General features: G+C 41.3%; 1 protein-coding gene and 1 pseudogene across 3 annotated transcripts in view; both read left to right on the top strand.

Moving 5' to 3' along the window:
* Positions 1 to 1,043, top strand: part of LOC140209404 (polymeric immunoglobulin receptor-like) — a 53,696-nt pseudogene extending 52,653 nt beyond the window's left edge.
* Positions 1,044 to 3,980: 2,937 nt separating this feature from the next.
* Positions 3,981 to 20,147, top strand: part of LOC140210052 (CMRF-35-like molecule 4) — a 39,141-nt gene continuing 22,974 nt past the window's right edge. Inside the window, exons 1-3 of one of the 3 annotated variants that reach the window (XM_072278830.1) lie at positions 3,981 to 4,019; positions 12,983 to 13,072; positions 14,419 to 14,739. In XM_072278830.1, coding sequence (XP_072134931.1) covers positions 13,033 to 13,072; positions 14,419 to 14,739 — 361 coding nt within the window. In that variant the 5' untranslated portion in view covers positions 3,981 to 4,019; positions 12,983 to 13,032. Of the gene's footprint in view, positions 4,069 to 12,982; positions 13,073 to 14,418; positions 14,740 to 14,763; positions 15,477 to 19,797; positions 20,119 to 20,147 lie in introns of those variants that run through there. The other 2 variants (XM_072278829.1, XM_072278828.1) reach the window with 2 other exon arrangements.

Raw genomic sequence — 20,147 nt, 5'->3', positions numbered from 1 at the left:
AGTGGGGGGAGAATATATCCAGCTACTGAAATCTCCTGGAGGCTGTTCAGTGGGAATATCAGGTCTACCATTGCTGGAATCTGATTTCACTCTGCAGGGAACACGCTGACATTGTCTTGATATCAGTGTCTTTCCTGGGCCATTTCACTGGGGCAATTAAGTAAAGAATACAACTAGATCTGGAGTCAAAGATAAGCCAGGGTGGGTAGGGATGAGAGATTTCTGTCCCTAAAGGCTTTTCTGATCCAGATGGGATTTTGAAAATCTGGTAGTTGATTATTACCATCATTGATATGTGGTTATAAATTCTAGAAATAATTAATAAATTGGATTTAAACACTGAATATATCCTTATGGAAATTGAAATCATGCTTGGAGTTCTTGACACTGAAGTGGTAATGACCACTGTTACACCACCTTCCAACTACACATAGAAATACCTGACAGATGCAAAATATAAGATTTCCATCAGAAATTAGAGCAGCATCCTAAATGAAACGGCTGTTATATTTGTGTACGTTCGGCTGCACTTCATACCGGAATTATTGGTTGCTCATCATGGTTCACATTCTGGACGTGACCTGGACCTGTTTTTACACTCGTGTTCAAAGATATTTGTTTGCATGAAGTTGTTCCTTTCCCTCAAATCTGAAAATGCCTCCCTCAGTTTCAGGTGCATTGTGTGAGGAGAAAGATGTAAGAGGGGTTGTGGGAAGAGCGATCACAATCGATTATCACTGATGCAACGTACCGCTCACACACAAAGTATTGGTACCATGGATAGAGTCAACAATGTTCAGTTTTAGTGGAAACAAATGGGCAACACGGACGGAGTAGCCGAGTGTCAATCACAGATGACCCGGAATGGGGAGTATTTGCTGTTACTATGGAGGATCTTCACACGGGAGATACAGGATGGTACGGCTGTAGAATTACAGCAACAGGTGTTGATACGAGATTTTATGCTTATAGAATTGCTGCTCCATGGATGTTTTTTTTTTTGTTTTTTGCACTATTCTCTACCAACTCTAGAGACAGTGTGAAAATTCCAGGAGATCTGCATTATCTGAGATACTCAAACAACCGCTTACAATCATTTCATGCGTAAAGTTACTTTGATCACACTTCTTCCACATTCTGATGTTTGACCTGAACAACAACTGAATCTCTGGACCATGTCTGCATGCTTTTATGGACTGTGTTGAATTGAATTGACTATATTTCTTACATCCTTCACATACATGAGGAGTAAATATTATTACACTACATCTCTGTCTGAATCTGCAAAGTGCAATTTATAGTCATTTGTAATAAATAGTATGTACAACAGGACAGTCAATGTAGCATAGACATACAATTGTATCAGCACGAATTAATCTGTCTGATGGCCTGATGGAAGAAGCTGTCCCAGAACAGTTTGTGGTTAGGGTGACTTGGGTCCCTAATGATCCTACAGGCCTTTTTTATGCACCTATCACTGTAAATATCCTGGATATTGGGAAGTTCACATCCACAGATGTGCTGGGCTGTCCACACCACTCTCTGCAGAGTCCTGTGATTGAGGGAGGTACAGTTCCCATACCAGGTAGTGATGCAGCCAGTCAGAATGCTCTCAATTGTGTCCCTGTAGAAAGTCCTGAGGATTTGGGGACCCATGCCAAACTTCTTCAACCATCTGAGGTGAAAGAGGTGCTGTTGTGCTTTTTACGCCACACAGCCAGTATGTACAGACCACTTGAGATCCTTGGTGATGTGTATGCCAAGGAACTTGATGCTGTTTACCTTCTCAACCTCAGATCCATTGATGTCAATAGTGGTTAGCCTGTGTCCATTCCTCCTGTCATCCACAACCAGCTCCTTTGTTTTTGCGACATTGAGGGAGAGGTTGTTTTCTTGACACCACAGTGTCAGGGTGATGACTTCCCTGTAGGCTGTCTTGTTATTATTTGAGATAAGGCCAATCAATATAGTATCATCTGCAAATACAATTAGCAGATTGGACATGTAGGTGACAACACAGTCATGAGTATACAGAGAGTAAAGGAGGACGCTTAGGACACAGCCCTGAGGGGCTCCTGTGTTGAGGGTCAGAGGGGCAGAGATGAGGGAACCCCCCTTTTACCACCTGCCGGTGAACTGACAGGAAGTCCAGGATCCAGCTGCACAAGGCAGGGTGAAGGCTGAGGTCTCTGAGTATCTTGTCAAGCCTGGAGGGAATTATGGTGTTGAATGCTGAACTGTGGTCCAAGAACAGTATTCTCACATCAGCATCCCTCTTCTCCAGGTGTGTAAGTATGCTGCCACATGATTGGCTAATTAGATATTTGCATTTACAAACAGGTGAACAGGTGTACCTAATAAAGTGGTAGAGGAGTTTTTGATTTCATATGTTCATTTAGTGTCTGATTGTTGAATTCCTTTCCACAGAACCTGTGTCTTCTCCTGTGCTTCGATATCTGTCAACAGCAAATGTTTCACGTCTCAGGGACTCAGTGTCAGTTTCCTGTGAGTCCTTGCAGGGATCCTTTCCCATTCAGTACACATGGTATGAAATAACCTCATCTGGGTATCCAACGGTATCAGGCACCAATGAAGTGGCTCGATGTTGTCAATCCTTCAATGCAAGTACCATCAATATTACTGCAGTGCCTGGAATTGGCACTGAACCACTACTCACAAGATTTCCTTTTTTCAATTTTTTGCACCATCCTCTGTGAACTTTAGAGACTGTAGTGTGTGCAAATCCCAGGAGATCATCAGTTTCTGAGATACTCAAACTACTCCATCTGGCACCTACAACCATTCCACAATAAAGTCACTTAGAACACATTTCTTCCCATTCTGATGTTTGTTCTGAAGAACAACTGAACGTCTTGACCATGGTTTTTTCTCTTCCTCTCATTCCTTTTCCTTCCTCAGTTAACTTTTTGTCATCAACCCTTTACTTGATGACTCATCATGGATAACCTTTTAACTCAAGCAAGAGAAAAAGCTTCTGGAGGAACTTAGGGAGTCAGATAGCATCTGCAGATTGAATTGAATTGAATTCACTTTACTTCTTACATCCATCACATAAGGAGTGAAAATCTTTACGTTACATCTCCATCTGAATGTACAATGTGCAAATTACAGTAATTTGTAATAAAGAGTATGAACAGTAAGATATAAAACAGAACAGTCAATATAGCTTAGAAATACAATTGTGTCAGTGTGAATTAATCAGTCTGATGGTCTGGTGGAAGAAGCTGTCCCGGAGCCTGTTGGTCCTGGCTTTTATGCTGCGATACTGTTTCCCGGATCGTAGCAGCTGGAACAGTTTGTGGTCGGGGTAACTTGGTTTGCCAATAATCCTTCGGGTCCTTTTTACGCACCTGTCACTTTTAATGTCCGGCAGAATGGTCAACATTGCAGATTAAGCTGCTGCATCATGACTCCTCCAGCAATTTATTTTTGCTGCAGATTATAACATCTGCTGTCGCTGGCGTCTAACAATTCGACTTTTCTCATTATTTCTATCTGTTATTGGGAATTGTCTTTAATTTTGACAAATATAATTAAGAGCTTTTGATATTCTGGCCTTTTACCTCATCCCACCTTCCTATCACTTCCCCCTGGGTCCCCTTCTCCTTCCCTTTCTCCTATGTTCCACGGTCCTCTCCTACGAGATTCCTTCCTCTCCAGCCCTTTACCTTACCCACCCACCCACTTGGCTTCACCAATCACTTTCCAGCTAGCCTGCATCCCCTCACCCCATCCTTTCATTCTGGTGTCTTCCCCTTTCTTTTTCAGACCTGATAAAGGATCCCGGCCCAAAATATCGACTGTATGTTCATTTACATAGACGCTTCCTGACTTACTGAGTTCCTCCAGAATTTTGTGTGTGTTGCTTTTCATATGTTCACATATCAGCCTAAGTTAGCTCACTGTGGTTTCGCGATTGGACTTCCTGCCCTATTCTTCCTTAATTTTATTCAACAGCAATTTCACTCTGTGAACAGACAAGTGCTGACAGGGTCTCAGTGAGTAAAACAATGTGGATTTCGATTCTTCTGATTAGTTTCCTACCCAGTGAGTGACAACCAGCATGGGGTATTTTTATAATCAGTTTTGGTTTGCATTGTTTCCAGAACAGGGCTTGAATACGTGTAGACACTAAAGATGTCAGAAACTGGAGTTCAGAGAAATCTCCTGGAGGAACTCAGCAGGCCAAGCAGCATCTGTCTGGGGGAAGGGAATTGTTGGTGGTTTGGGTTGAGACTCTGCATTGAACCTGAGTGGAGAGGGAAGATGGTGTAAATAGGAGAGAGGACATTGTGAAATAGGATCAGTTACTTGGACTGCACCCCATGGTTCTGAAGGAGCTAACTGAAGAGATTGTAGAGGCATGAGTAATAATCTTTCAAGTATGGTTCCAGAGGAATGGAAAACTACAAATGTCACTCATTTCTTTAAGAAGGGAGGGAGACAAAAGGCAGGATGTTATAGGACAATTAGTCCGACTTCAGTGTTTGCTAAGATGTTAGAATCTGTTATTAAGGATGAGGTTTCAGAGTACTTGGAGGTATATGGTAAGATAGGCTGAAGTCAGCATAATCTGCTTAAGGAGAAATCTACCCTGCCAAATTTGTTAGAACTCCTTAAAGAATTAACAGGCTGCATAGAGGAACGAGACTTTGTCCATCAGTGGATGTTGTTTACTTGGATTTTCAAAAGCCTTTTGACAAAGTGCTGCACTAGTCAAAGTCAAAGTAAATTTATTATCAAAGTACATGCATGTCAGCATATACTACAGTGAGATTCATTTTCTTTCAGGCGTTTAGAGAAAAATAAAGCAATGTGATAGAATTTGTGTAAACCTACATAAATGAAGTCAGACAAACAACCAAGGTGCAAAAGAAGACAAATAGTGCAGATAAAAATACACATATTTTAATACATTATTTTTATACTGAGAGTATGAGCTGCAGAATCCTTGAAAGTGAGACTGATTCCATGTGTTGTGGAATCAGTTCATAGTTCAAGTGAGTGAAGTTATCCACATCGGTTCAGGAGTATGATGATGAAAGGGTAATTACTGTTCCTGAAAATTGGGGAGTAGACGCTGAAGGGTCTGAGCCCGAAACGTGGACAGTACCTGTTTCTATAGGTGCTGCCTGGCCTGCTAAGTTTCTCTGGCATTTGTGTGTTACTATAAGATCAATCTAATCCATCCCTTCTAAAGCTCTCCTATAATCCATAAGCCTATCTAAGAGTTTTTTAAGTGTATCTGCCTCTACCACCACTCCTGGTAAGGCTTTTTATGCTCCCACCACTCTGTGTAAAGAACATGCCTCGGACACCCTCTCAATCCTTTCCTCCAATCACCTTGAAATTATTCCCCCACACATTGGCCATTTCTGCCCTGAGATATTCTCTGGATCTCCGCTTGATCTCTGCCTCTGATCATCTTATACATCTCTATCATGTTGTCTCTCACCCTCATTCGCTTCAATTCTGAATTCTCTTCAGATCCTCAAGAATTTTGCTTTCAATTTCAGTTTGCTTTTGGTTAGAGAGAGATGGATTGTGGAGATGGAGAGATGGGGTAAGAGGAGTTGTAGGAAAGGTGATCATAAATGATTGCCCCTATGCAACAGTAAATCAGTCACACACAATGTATTGGTGCCATGGAATATTGGTCACCAATATTCAGTTTCAGTAGAAACCAATGGGCTACAGGGTCGGGAAGGAAATATTGCATGTATATTCTGTTTTATTTTTAAAAATTAGCTTTATATTCATCAAATTTACATCAAAACTTCGAAGCATACAGTGAAATCCATCTTCTTGTGTCAAATGAATTAGTGAAGACTGTGCTGGGATTAGGCTGGGTTAAATCGGTGGGTTACTGGGCAGTGTGGCTCATTGGGCCTAAAGAGCCTGTTCTGTGCTGAATCTCCAAATAAATAAATACTGAGAACACGAGTTATGGAGTCCTTGAAAGTGAGCCCTTAGGTTTCTGTGTCATGATCAGTTCAGTGTTGAGTGAGTGAAGTTATCCATGCTGATTCAGGTGCCTGATCTTGAAACTATAGTCTGTCAGTTACTGAAACTTGATACCTTAATATGTGAATCCTCTGTCATATTAATCAAAGAAACTGACATCATCTCAATCAAAGGTGAAAGATATACAACTATAATAAGCTCAAAATTGGATTGTAGGTTGCAGTTTTATTCCAGGTTGAAACTCGCTGCATAAGAGTGACCTGCTGCAGTTTTCAATGTAATGCTGGCCTTTTGCCTTACTTATTCTCTTTCTCATCCACTGTGTGAAAAAAACTTGTGCTATACCACATCGTTATCTGATTACAAAGAATCTTCTAATATTTTGCGTTTTGTTATCATGAGTGATGATCTTTACATCTGCAAACAGCTCCCTTCATGTAGCAGCTCCGAGGCGAATTGTACATCGACGGGTTACAGTTACATGTCAACTCTGAGAAAAGTAGCAACTTCTATTTGCAGATTCACACCCCGTTGACCATTGCAAGCTGCAACAAGGCAATCACTCATTTTGTTCAACACCCAACTTCTAATTCCATTGTTCATTCGTCTTTAATACCCCTGAATATTGACTGGAAATATACCCAATTTCAATTAACTTTTATTTTATTCTGATCAAATGATTGCATAATTGTCAGAAAAGAAACTTCAATTTATTATTGAAGGACATACTGTATATGTCACCATATACTATTTCATTTACTTTCAGGCATTCACCGTAAATACAAAGAAACACAATAGGATCAGTGGAAACTACACACAAAGACAAATAACCAATGAGTAAAAAAAAATGGAAATACTAAAAGAAAAACAAAATAATAATCATAGTAATAGGTAAATAAGTTCTAAATAATATTTGAGAACATGAATTGTAGAATCCTTGAAAGTGAGTCCATAGGTTGAGAAATCAGTTCAGTGATAGGTGAAATTATCCACTCTGGTTCAGAAGCCCCATGATTAAGGGGTAATATCTGTTCCTGAACCTGCTGGTGTGGGACATGAGGCTCCTGTACCTGCTTCCTGACGGCAACAGGAAGAAGAGAGCATGGCCTAGTTGATGATAGATGCTGTTTTTAGTGTGACAATGTGCTCCACAGTGAGGAGGGGTTTATCTGTGATCAACTGGACTTTATCCACTACCTTTTATAGGTTTATCCATTCAAGGACATTGGTGTTTTCATACCATGCCATGATGCAACCAGTAAGAATATGCTCCACTGTGGATCTATAGAACTTTGTCAAAGTTTTAGATGACAGTTTGATCTTTGCAAATTTTTAAGTAAATAATGCGCTGTCAGCTTTCTTTGTGCTGGACCCAGGACAGATCCTCTAAAATGATAATGCCAAGGAATTTAAAGTTACTGACTCTTTCCACCTTTGATTTCCTGCTGAATACTGGTTCGTGGACTTCTGGATACCTCATACTGTGGTCAATAATCAGCACTTTGGTTTTGATGATGTTAAATGAGAGATAGTTGTTGTGACACTATACAACCAGATTTTCAAACGTCCTCCTGTATACTGATTGAACACACACAAGTGTTGAAGGAACTCAACAGATCAGGCAGCATCTCTGTAAAGGAATTAGCACTGAACGTTTTGGTCCATTGAACCCAGTTTCAGGTCAGGGACCCCTCCTCAGATCTGGATAAATAATGGAACACTGTCAGTTTAGAAAGCAGATCTGCTCAGAGGAATGAGGTGTAAGACAAAGACAATACAGTTCAGTCCCAGGTGATGAAGCCCTGATTTATGGACACTTCTGCATATGAAAACAGATCTCTACATAGTGATGTAAATTATTTGAAATATAAAATGCAAAATAATTAATTGCATAAGTATTCACCCCCTTCAAGTCAGTACTTCGTAGATGCACTTTTGGCAACAATTACTGCCCTGAGTCTGTGTTCGGACTTCCGTATTCTTTACTTGTCTTATTCTGTAAAAATAGAATATAGTTAAGTATCAATGGATGCCTCACGTAAACTAACTGTTGCAACCTTTCCCTGCATTGCCCTATCACTTCAGATCATAAGACGATGACACATAGTGGCAGAAGGCCATTCAGCCCATTGAGACTGTATCACCATTCTATAATGGCTCATTTATTGTTCACCTCAACCCTATTCTCCCAGTACCTTTTGACACCCTTACTAAACAAAAACCTATCAACCTCTGCTTTAAATATGTCCAAGGGCTTAGCCTCCTCAGCCATCTGTGATAATAAATTCCACAGAATCAGTACCTTTTGGTCAGGGACCCTTCTACCAGAGGAAACTTCCTCTCCACATAGACACCAACCCAGGTCTAGGCCCTTCACTATTCAAGAGGTTTCATTGAGAACCCTTCCCCAATTCTTCTAAACTCCAGCGAGTACAGACCCCAAGACATCAAGCACTCCTCACATATTTACCCTTTCATGCCTGGTATTGTTCTCGGGAACGTCCTCTGGATCCGCTCCAAATACAGCACATCCTTTCAAAGATAAGGGGCCAAAAACTGTTCACCATCTTCCACATGCAGTCTGACCAATACCTCATGAAGCTGCTCTTTTTGTATGACTTCTCAACAACCGAATGGAAAATGTTTTACAATCCCACCATTGTATTTAGAGGTATGCACAGGATTGGGATCCAGTTTAAACACGATGGTTAAATGACCTTTTCACTTTTCTTCACCAAATTGTTATTGTTGTTCAGTGATCTAGCTGCTGAAACAAAAATACTTTGCTGAAGATGTTTTGTATCTCTGCACTTGTTCTCATCAGGATATTGACCCACAGTTAAAAACATAGAAAACCTACAGCACAATACAGGCCCTTTGGCCCACAAAGATGTGCCTAACATGTTCATACCTTAGAAATTACCAAGGGTTACCCATGGCCCTCTGATTTTCTAAGCTCCATGTACTTATCCAGGAGTCTCTTAAAAGACCCTATCTATCCACCTCCACCACCATTGCTGACAGCCCATTCCATGCACTCACCACTCTCTGCATTAAAAACGTACACCTGACATCTCCTCTGTACCTACTTCCAAGTACCTTAAAACTGTGCCCTCTCATGCTAGCCACTTCAGCCCTAGGAAAAGACCTCTGACTATCCACACAATTAATGTCTCTCACCATCTTATACACCTCTATCTATACATCTCATCCTCCGTTGCTCCAAGGAGAAAAGGCCGAGTTCACTCAACCTATTCTCATAAGGCATGCTCCCCAATCCAGGCAACATCCTTGTAAATCTCCTCTACACCCTTTCTATGGTTTCCACATCCTTCCTGTAGTGAGGCGACCAGAACTGAGCAGAGTACTCCAAGTGGGGTCTGACCAGGGTCCTATATAGCTGCAACATTACCTCTTGGCTCCTAACTCAATCCCACGATTGATGAAGGCCAATGCACCGCATGCTTTCTTAACCACAGAGTCAACCTGCGCAGCAGCTTTGAGTGTCATATGGACTTGGACCCCAAGATCCCTCTGATCCTCCACACTGCCAAGAGTCTAACCATTAATACTGTATACTGCCATCATATTTGACCTACCAAAATGAACCACCTCACACTTATCTGGGTTGAACTCCATCTGCACTTCTCAGCCCAGTTTTGCATCCTATCAATGTCCCGCTGTAACCTCTGACAGCCCTCCACACTATCCACAACACGCCCAAACTTTGTGTCATCAAATTTACTAACCCATCCCTCCACTTCCTCATCCAGGTTATTTATGAAAATGACCTTTGAGAAGTTTTCCAAGAAGTGATGGTGCAATGCAGGAAGAGGCCAGAACAATCTGTCAATGTGTAGCATCTGCTGTTACTTCTCTATATTCTGTTTGGTAAGACAAGTAAAGAAGACAGAAGTTCTAACCACATCATTCGCTGAGGGTGAACATTAGACTGATGACAGCAGTGACTGATGCAATAGAGCCAGCACTCATACTATACAATGTACAGAATTTAAGCAGATATACATTCATGGCTAATATACTGCACTGTTTTCCCCTAAAGCAAATGTAACAAACCCAAAATTACAACAGCTCTCCATCTATACTGAATTATTTTATGATTTATCTCTTGATATACAATGTGAAATTAAGTGTTTATAAACAATTGCAAAGTCAGCAACAAAAATTCAGGAAAATATAAATGAGCTACATTCTTGAATCACCTCAACCCTCATACTACAATGAGGTCAAAAGCAACACACACAAAATACTGGAGGGACTCAGCAGGTCAGTCAGAATCTATGGAGGTGAATAGACAGTCAAGGTTTCAGTCGGAGGCCCTTCTTTTACCAGTTCTCACCAGCCTGGTTCTTCTCCCTAGGCCCCTCCTCCTTTTTCTCCTATGGTCCACTTTCCTCTCACGTCAGATTCCTTCTTTTACTGCCTTTACACCTGTTCCTATCCAGCTGGCATCACTGATCACCTTCCAGATAGCCTTCCGCCCCTCACCCATCTTTTGATTCAGGCAACTTCTCACTTTCTCCTCAGACCTGACTAAGAGCCTGAGCCTGAAATGTCGACTATCTATTCATTTCCACAGATGCTGCCTGACTTGCTGAGTTCCCTCCAGCATTTTCTGTGTGTTGGTTTGGATTTCCAGCATCTGCAGATTTTCCAGTGTTTACAATGAAATCAAGGTTGAACAATTAACATTGTTCAGATAAAATTCAAGATGGCACCGAGAATTCGTGACTCTGTGTAGAGCTCCAATGGTAATCATCGAACATTCCCATTTAGGACTGCTACATTTAATTTCACAACATACATTATGTCAGTGATATTAAGACTGATTTTGATTATGATTCTGTATTACTTCTACAATATGTGTGACATGTGAGAATTGTTATTCCTTGCACTGAAGCTCTCCTCAGACTTCATCTGTCCCAGATAATTGCACAGCATGAATGTGGATAGATCACACTTCGACTAACATAGGAAGATCTAACCTGGTGAACAGAGATACTGTGATGCTAGAGACTGAGAATCTCAGCAAAGATATGCAGGGTTAGGGGAAAGGGAGACCATGGAGTTGAGCCAGGTAAGACAGAAATGTCTTCTCCTTGGACAAGTGTGTCCAGCCCATTAACTGTGCCCTGTGATTCTATGAGAAATAGAAACTACAGGGGTTGTCTACTTAACACAGATCATTTCCTGTCAAAATTGAGTTGATTTGGTTTAAGAACAGATCTGATATGGATTTTACTCCATTGTGACTGTGTAATTCCATTCACTTGGTTTCCTCTCACATCTAACCAGAGTAAAGTGAAAATCCATCAGAGTTCTTGAAATTGCACTGACAGATGGAATAGAATTCAGAAAAGGTGTGCTTTAAAGTTTCCTTCAAAGAGCAGACACGGTTTTCAGAGAGGAGAGGGAATGAAGTGAAGTACTGTATGCTGAGTTTGCGTGAAAAGCCTCTTCTACATCACACCTATTTCCTACTTTGCTCCCTCCTCAGCAGCAAGCTCCCCAAAACATTGAGTTATCAGAATCAAAATCAGAACCCGAATCAGAATCACTTTTATTATCACTGGCATGTGTCATGAAATTTGTTAACTTAGCAGCAGCAGTTCAATGTAATATATAATATAGAAGAAGAGAAAAAAATAAATTACAGTATACATATACTGAATGGATTAAAATCATGCACAAACAGAAATAATATACATTAAAAAAGTGAGGTAGTCTTTATGCATAAAATACCTATTTAGGAATTGGATGACAGAGGGGAAAAGGCTGTTCCTGAATTGCTGAGTGTGTGCCTTCAGGCTTCTGTATCTCCCTACTGATGGTAACAATGAGAAAAGGGTTTGCCTGAGTGCTGGGGGTACCAAGGCAAGATCCGGAATGACGGACAAAGCTTGGAGTGTAAGTCCATAACTCCCTGAAATTTGGAACAGAGGGAGATGTGTTTCCGCTAATGGCAATGAGCCAGCAATGTGCATATGAAAATTCAGGTTGCAAATGTATAAAAATATGATTAGGACACACTTCAGGTCAGTGTGTAGTTGTGTTTGCAGCATAGCAAGAAAGATGTGGAAACATTGGAGGGATTGCAGAAGAGGTTCAGCAGATTGCTGCCTGTATCAGAAGACCATAGGACCAAAAGGCAGAGAGAAGAATTAGGCCATTCTTCCCTTTGAGTCTATTCCACCATTCCATTGTGCCTGATTTATTTTCTCTCTCAACCCTATTCTGCTGCCTTCTCCCCATAATCTTTCATGCCCTTACTATTCAAGAATTTATCAATCTCCACTTTAAATATACCCAGTGAATTGGCCTCCACGGTCATCTGTGACAGTGAATATAACAGATTCACCACCATCCAGCTAAAACAATTTTCCCTCATCTCTGTTCTAAAGGAATGTGCTTGTACTCAGAGGCACTGCCCTCTGATCCTAGAACTCACAGGGAACATCCTCTCCACATCCACTCTGTCTTGTTCTTTCAATATTCAATAGGTTTGAATATGATTCCCCCTCTCCCCCTCATTCTTCTAATCTCCAGTGAGTACACGCCTAGAGCCATCAAACTTTCTCCTCACACTCACAACACTCTACATGGGCTCTTTCTCTTTCCATCGTTAACTTTTCACCATGAACACTGTTCCCAATGACGCACCACAGCTAACACTATAAATCATGCAAAAAATAAATTGAACTTCAGGAGTCAGGTGGTCAACATTTCAGCTTAATTCCCTGCTTCAGGACACCTACAGTCGTTTATTTTGACTTCAGATTAAAACGTTTCCTGTTGCTTGTCTCTAATATTTTAACACTTCTCAGCATTTCATTCAGTCTTTGAGAATAGTTTAAGTGTTCCTGTTCTGCTAAATATAACTAAAAGCTTTTCAGATTGTCATGTACCACACACCAATTGTGTTACTGTAGTTTTTTTGATCAAACTTCCGACTGACTTCTTCCTTATTTTATTTCAGTCATTTCTCTCTGAGGACAGACAGGTCCTGCTTGTGTCTCCGTGAATAAAATGCTGTGGACGTTGATCCTTCTGACTGGTTTCCTACCTGGTGAGTTACAGACAGCACTGGACAACTGCATAATCAGTGTTGGATTGGGGGTCGTACAACGTTTTCACAAGAATGCTTGATACCCGTAGACACTAAAGCTGTCGGAAACTGGAGCTCAGAGTTCACTCATGGAGAAACTCAATGGGTCAAGCAGCTTCTGTCAGGGGCAGAGGAAATGTCAATGGTTCGGGTCGAGACCCTGCCTCATGTGTGAGTAGAGCGGGAGAGGGTTAAATAGGAGAGGGGGAAGTGTGAAACTGGGTCCTCAAGTTAGTCGGGGCTGAGGAATAGTGAAGCACAACAGGCAAATGGAATGGGGTGGAAAAGGGATGGTGTTTGGAGGTGGGTGAGAGGTGGAAGCAGATAAGGAGAAAAGAAGAATTGTGTAGAGCCAGGTTTGGGGAGAATATGTCCAGCTGGAGAAATCTACTGCAACCTGTTAAGCGAGAACATCAGATCTACCATTGCTGGGATCTGTTCTCTCTCTGCAGGGATCACTGCGACATTTGACGTTATTGTCTTGAAATCAGAGTCCTTCCTGGGCCACTTCAGTGGTGCAGTTAACATAGAACGTTACTAGATCTGGAGTCAAAGGTAAACCAGGGTGGTAGGGATAAGAAATTTCTCTCCCTAAAAGTCTTTCCAATCTAGATGGGATCTTTACAATCTGACAGTTCATCATTATTATTATTGATACTTGTTTTTTAAATACCAGAAATAATAAATTGGATTTTCATACTCAAAGTATCTCAACAGTTATTGAAATCTCACCTGAGTTTCTAGACACAGAAGCACTAATGACCACTGTTGCGCCACCTTCTAACTACACATAGAAATACTTGATAGGTACAATATTTACAAATTGCTTCAGAACCTTGTCTGAACACACACAGGCGCACACACACACACACACACAAAATTGGGAGCATCTTATGAAATAGCTGGAAGCTCTGTGGACATTTCAAAGGCTGACATATTCTGAAGCAACTGAAAGTTGAACACTTTCATGGCCTCAAAAGCTGTGTATGGTATTGAATTCCATAGAGTCAACACCCTCTGGCTACACTACGGCTCTCCCCCAGCAGTGCACTGGAAGATCAGCCCTGGGTTTCTGCTCAGGATTCTGGAGTGGGAAGTGAACCCACAATGTACCGACACAGGGAAGAGAGATCACTGACACGGCTGACACAGTAACAGCACTGACTGCACTTCACACCAAAATCATTGGCTGTGTTGTCATGGACCACATGCCGTACATGACCTGCACCTGTTTTTACCGTCATGTTGAAAAATAATTGTTGTATTAAATTGTTCCTTTCCCTCACATCTGACAATGCCTCCCTCAGTTTCAGGTGCATTGCGGGCAGAGAAATCTGTAAGAGGAGTTGTGGGAAGAGCGATCACAATCGATTGTCACTATGAAGAAAAGTACCGCTCAGACACAAAGTATTGGTGCCATGGATGGACCGTCCATTGTTCAGTTTTAGTGGAAACAAATGGGCAGCACAGACGGAGTGGACGAGTGTCAATCACAGATAACCCGGAACGGAGAATATTTACTGTTACTATGGAGGATCTTCACTCTGGAGATACAGGATGGTACGGCTGTGGAATTACAACACCAGGTCTCGATACAAGATTTAATTTAGAACTAACAGTAAATGATGGTAGGTTTCTCAGTGATTGATTTGTGCATTCCATAAAATAAAAGTCTCATGATCTTTGCCAGACACTGTCCATCCCTCACTATCTCTGCAGTAATATCAGTACCAAATGTTTCCCTCTATACGGCAGGTCACTGAACCCAGTTACAATTTCATTCTCTCCTGAAAGCCTCCAAACATGTGACAGATATCTCACAAGTTGCTGCCTTTAAACCTCCTAAACATAACAGAGTGGCCACTGAGTGGATGTTCATGGTCTCTTGCTTCTGTGGCTCATCCACTTCGAGGTTTGACGTGTTGTACCTTCAGATGCTCTTCAGCACACCGCTGTCATAACCCACGGTTATTTGAATTCCCGTCACCTTTCTGTCAGCATGAACATGTCTGGCCATTCTCCTCTGACCTCTTTCATTAATAAAGCACTTTTGTTCACAGAGTTGCTGCTCTCTGGATGTTTTTTCATGTTGTTCGTACCATTCTCACTAAACTCTAGAGACAGTTGTGTGTGAAAATCCCAGGAGGATAGTAGTGCCTTAGATATTTACAAACCTCATCTGGGTATCCGAAGATCTCAGATACCAATGAACTGACTCTGCATTGTCAATCCTTCAAGCACACACACCAGCAATATTACTGCAGTGCCTCAAATCGGCTTGGAGCGAGATCCAGTGCAATGGTTACTGCGACAGTCTTCAACAACAGAGATATCTGCAGTTACGTGACAGAAATCAATGGCAGCGGTAAGTTCTAATTTCAAGGGAGGATACATTTAAATATTTCTTTTTGTTACTCTGTTACTGCTGCTCTTATACCTCTACTGAGGGTAAGGAATTTCTTTGCATTTGTAGAAGCTGCACATTGCAGCATCCATGGGGTAGAACTAAAGTGCAGTGAACAGTTAAGTCTGTCACTTGCTCCTGGAAGATATGGAGCATCTCAAACATAGTTGGACTTGCGCATCTCGACAAATTGAGAGCATTCCATTAATACTTCTGGCTTTACATTGAAAAGTCCAGACTGGTATCGACTTCTGATTCTCATAAAAGCAAAAGGAAGGACTTATAATATTGCAAATATTAGTGGGAATGACAGAAATTTGGCAATGGCAGGGGCAGAGATGAGTGTTGTTGCTATTACTAAGCAAAACGTGCTTGAGAAGCTGAGGGATCTGAAAGTAGATGAGTCATTTGGACCAGATGTACTACATCCCAAGTTTCTGAAAGAGTTATTTAAAGAAATCATGAAGGCATTAGTGGTGATCTTTCAAGAATAATTAGACTGGAATGTTCAAAGGATTGGAAAATTGGAAGTATCACCACACTCTTTAAGAAAGGAGGGAGGCGAAAGGAAGGAAATTGTCAACCAGTTAGCCTGACTTTAGTGGTTGTGAAGATGTGGGAGTCTATTATTAAGAACAGGATTTTGGGGTACTTGGAGGTATATGATCAAAAGTGGTTTCCTTATGGGGAAATCATCCTGAAAAATCAGCCTCAGAATGCAAGGGCATCCCTTTATTTTATTTATTTACCGATAGAGTACAGAATAGGCCCTTCCAGCCCTTTGGGTCACAACACCGATCGAACTCTCGACAAACCCAATTAACTGTAACATAATCACAGGGCAATCTGCAAAGAGCAGTTATCCTAATGAGTATGTCTTTGGACTGTGGGAGGAAACAGGACCACTCGGGGAGACCCCATACATTCCACATGGAGGATGTGCAGACTCCGTACATTAGAACAGAGATGAGGAGGAATTTCTGTAGCCAGAGGGTGTTGAATCTATGGAATTCAATACCATACATGGCTTTTGAGGCCAAGACATTGAGTATATTTAAAGCGTACTTAATAGTTTCTTGTTTAGGAAAGGCATCAAAAGATTATGGGGAGAAATGCCAAGGATGGAATTGAGTGGGATAATAAGTCAGCCTTGATGGAATAGTGGAGCAGACTGTATAGGCCAAATGGCCTAATTCTCCTCCTATGTCTAATGGTCTCATTGTCTTTGGTCGTCTCTAGCTTTTGAATATCTGAGCATCCCAGGTAAATTACTAACCGCTGAAATTGGGTTTTTGTTTGTTAAATAAAAAACCTCACTCGCTTTGAGACATGAGAAGGAAATCCATTCCTTCTATGAACAAGGCTGCTGCATTTCATGATTACAACAAGGATAATAAACCTTCAATTCCCTTTTAATCACTAAAGGAATGTCAGTCCAAGGCGAGGGATGGGCTGGTGTTCAGCTTGCTGCACAGAAGGTTTACGTGTCTTTACGCTGAACTGAGGCTGTGGTTGGCAATTAATGGCCTCATGAATTGACTACAGTGATGACTGGCTTCTTGGCTGTGGCCTCAGTTTTGTGAATTTCAGCTCCAAATGTTATTTGCTTACTTTGATTTGCTCTTTTTTCTGTATATTGGGATGTTCTATTTTTTTGTGATTGCCTGGAAGGAGGTGAATCTCAAGGTTGTATATAGTATAGATTCTTTGATAATAAGTATACTTTGAACTTTGATTGTTGAGATTGAAGTGCAATCTGATAGGCTGTGATCCCATGAGCTGTCACATCTATGCAATGAAATAGAATTCTGAATTTATCCTTTTAAAAGCATGTTCCAGTTTAGAGAGGATGCTGCAGAGTCAGGGAGTTATAGGTTATGGACGCAGGAGTTTCACCCCAAATCATCTGTGCTGACCACAGTGTCTTCCTGAGCTTCTCCCATTTCACTGCATTTGTCTCGTATCCTTCTAAAACTTGCCTATATATGAACTTGTCCAAATGTATTTTAAATAGTGTATTTGTAACCATCTCTAGTACTTCCTCTGACAGCCTTTTCCATGCACACACGGCTGTGTGTGTAAAACACGGCTGCTCCGGGCTCTCTAAGAATTTTCCCTCACTCCTTAAGCCGAGGGTCTCTAGTTTTCAACTCCCCCACCCTGGGATAAAGACTGTGATTATCCACCATACCTTTGCCCACAAAACAAAGTAACACAATAGAATCCATGTAAAACCACACACAACAAAGACTGACAAAAAATCAATGTGCAAGCGATGATGAATCGTGCAAATAATAAAACTATGTAAACAAATAATACATAGAACATGAGAGGCAGAGTCTCTGAAAGTGAGTCCACAGCTGCGGAGTCAGTTCAGTGCTGAGGCGAGTGAAACCAATCCAGGAGCCTGATAGCTGCAGGACAACAACTGTTGACGAACCCTGTGGTGTGGGGCCCAAGGCTCCTGCACCTTCCACCTGATAGTAGGACCGAGAAGAGAGGGAGACAGGTCAAATGCAAGCAGACAATACAGGCTCAGGTGGGGAGGGGGCAGCTTGCTGGCACAGAATAATGGGACTGAACACCGGCTCATTTTCAAGATCCTCGTGTAAACTTACACAACTCTTGCCACTGTCCACCACACTGCTGTCTCACCCATAACTTATTAATCATGCCACCTACAGTTTCATTCCAGATTATTAATATTGATGACAATAAGAGTGGTTAACAAATAACAGCAACGATCCTGATGGCACATTGCTGGTGATAAAGTCTGATGTTGTCAGAAAACCAACACTCTACTACCACAGTCTGTATCCTTCCACCAAGCCTATTCAATATCCATCCAGGTAGCTTACCATGTGATCTCACATTACAGATCAGTCTGCTATGCAAGGTATGGTCATAAACCTTGCTAAACAAAAATTGCTAATCTCTAAGGTCCTGTCCTTTCATCGTCTCTCAAAAAAAACTCAGTCAAATAGTTTTGGGGGAGGATTTCCAATGCACAGGATCATGTTGACTATCCCAAATCAGATCTTGCCTTTGCAAATTCAGGTCGATCCTGCCTCCAGTAAGTTACCCCCCACTGATCTTGGGCTCACCTGCCAGGAGTGGGACTGGATCAGTAATCTATTGACTCAGAAATATGGAAACACACTGAGACATTAGTGGGCAGTGACAATGATGACTCCAATCAAATAAAAATTGCTACTTGTGAAGAGCTGGGAGCACGTGAGGAGGGACGATGTTATTGTCTTCTCTGTCTGTGAGGAATTTATTTATATCAATTGACACTGTGGCAGATTCCTTGTAACACAGTGTCAGTTGTAAATAAAACATCTTTAGCTATTTTAATTGTATTCATTATCTTTTGTGTTTTTTTCTGCTGCATTTAGATCCATTTAGATCCAACGATTTAATTCCAGTTTACACGTTCGTACAGGAAATGACATTAAATAATCTTGAAACTTGAGCCTGCTTGTGTAAATTTGATTTTACCTGTCCATTTTCTGAAGATTTTCTCCCTAGCAGCACTCAATTGGTGAAGAAGTCTAATATCGTCAAAAAAAAACACTCCACTAACAATCTGACTCTTTCCACCAAGCCTATTCAGTATCGATCCAGCTAGCATCCCATGTGATCTCACATTACAGATCAGTCTACAATGTGAGACCCTGTCAAAAGCCTTGCTAAACTCCTTACCTTCAACAGTCCCTTTAGTCAGCCTTTCAAAAAAACTCAGTCAGTTTCATTTCAGAGAGGTTCTTTCATGCACAAAATCATGTCGGCTATCCCAAATCAGATGCTATCTTTACAAATTCAGGTAGATCCTGTCTCACACAATTGCCTCCAGTAAGTTACCCCCCACTGATCTTTTCCTCACCTGCCTGGATTGGGACTGACTCAGAAATGTGGAAACACACTGAGACATTAGTGGGCAGTGACAATGATGACTTCAATCAAATAACGTGTGAAGAGCTCTGAGTATGTGATGAGGAACGACGGTGTTGATTTCTCAGTTTCCCTGGAATTCAATTATACCCATAGACAGTGTGGGCTGTTTCCTTGGAACACAGTAACAGCTTTCAATAAAGCATCCTTATTCATTACTATCGCATTCTTTATCATTTCTTTTTTTTGGTGCTGCATTGGATCCGGAGTAACAATTTTTTTTTGCTCTCCTTTACACTAGGGTGCTGGAAATGACACAAAATAATCTTTAATCTGCTTGTGTAAATTTGATTTTACCTGTCTATTTTTAGAAGAATTTCTCCCTCAGTTTCAGGTGCTTTATGGGCAGAAAATAAAATAAGAGGAGTTGTGGGAAGAGCGATCACAATCGATTGTCACTATGCAGCAATGTACCGTTCACACACAAAGTATTTGTGCCGCCTGTGGGGTCGCCAATGCACATTGTTAGTGAATACAAATGGGAAAAATGAGCAGCATGGAAGAAGGACAATCAGAGATAACACATCCCAGGGAACATTTACTGTTACTATGGAGAATCTTGCCTCTCAAAATACAGGGATTTTCAGATGTGGAATTACAACATCTGGCAATACTCCAGTGTTTGATGTGTATCTGCACGTATTTGACGGTAGGTTTCTCATTGATTGACTTGGCGTC

This window comes from Mobula birostris, chromosome 14, assembly GCF_030028105.1.
Source record: "Mobula birostris isolate sMobBir1 chromosome 14, sMobBir1.hap1, whole genome shotgun sequence".
NCBI classification, from domain to species: domain Eukaryota; kingdom Metazoa; phylum Chordata; class Chondrichthyes; order Myliobatiformes; family Myliobatidae; genus Mobula; species Mobula birostris.
This window is presented reverse-complemented; position numbering and strand designations above follow the sequence as displayed.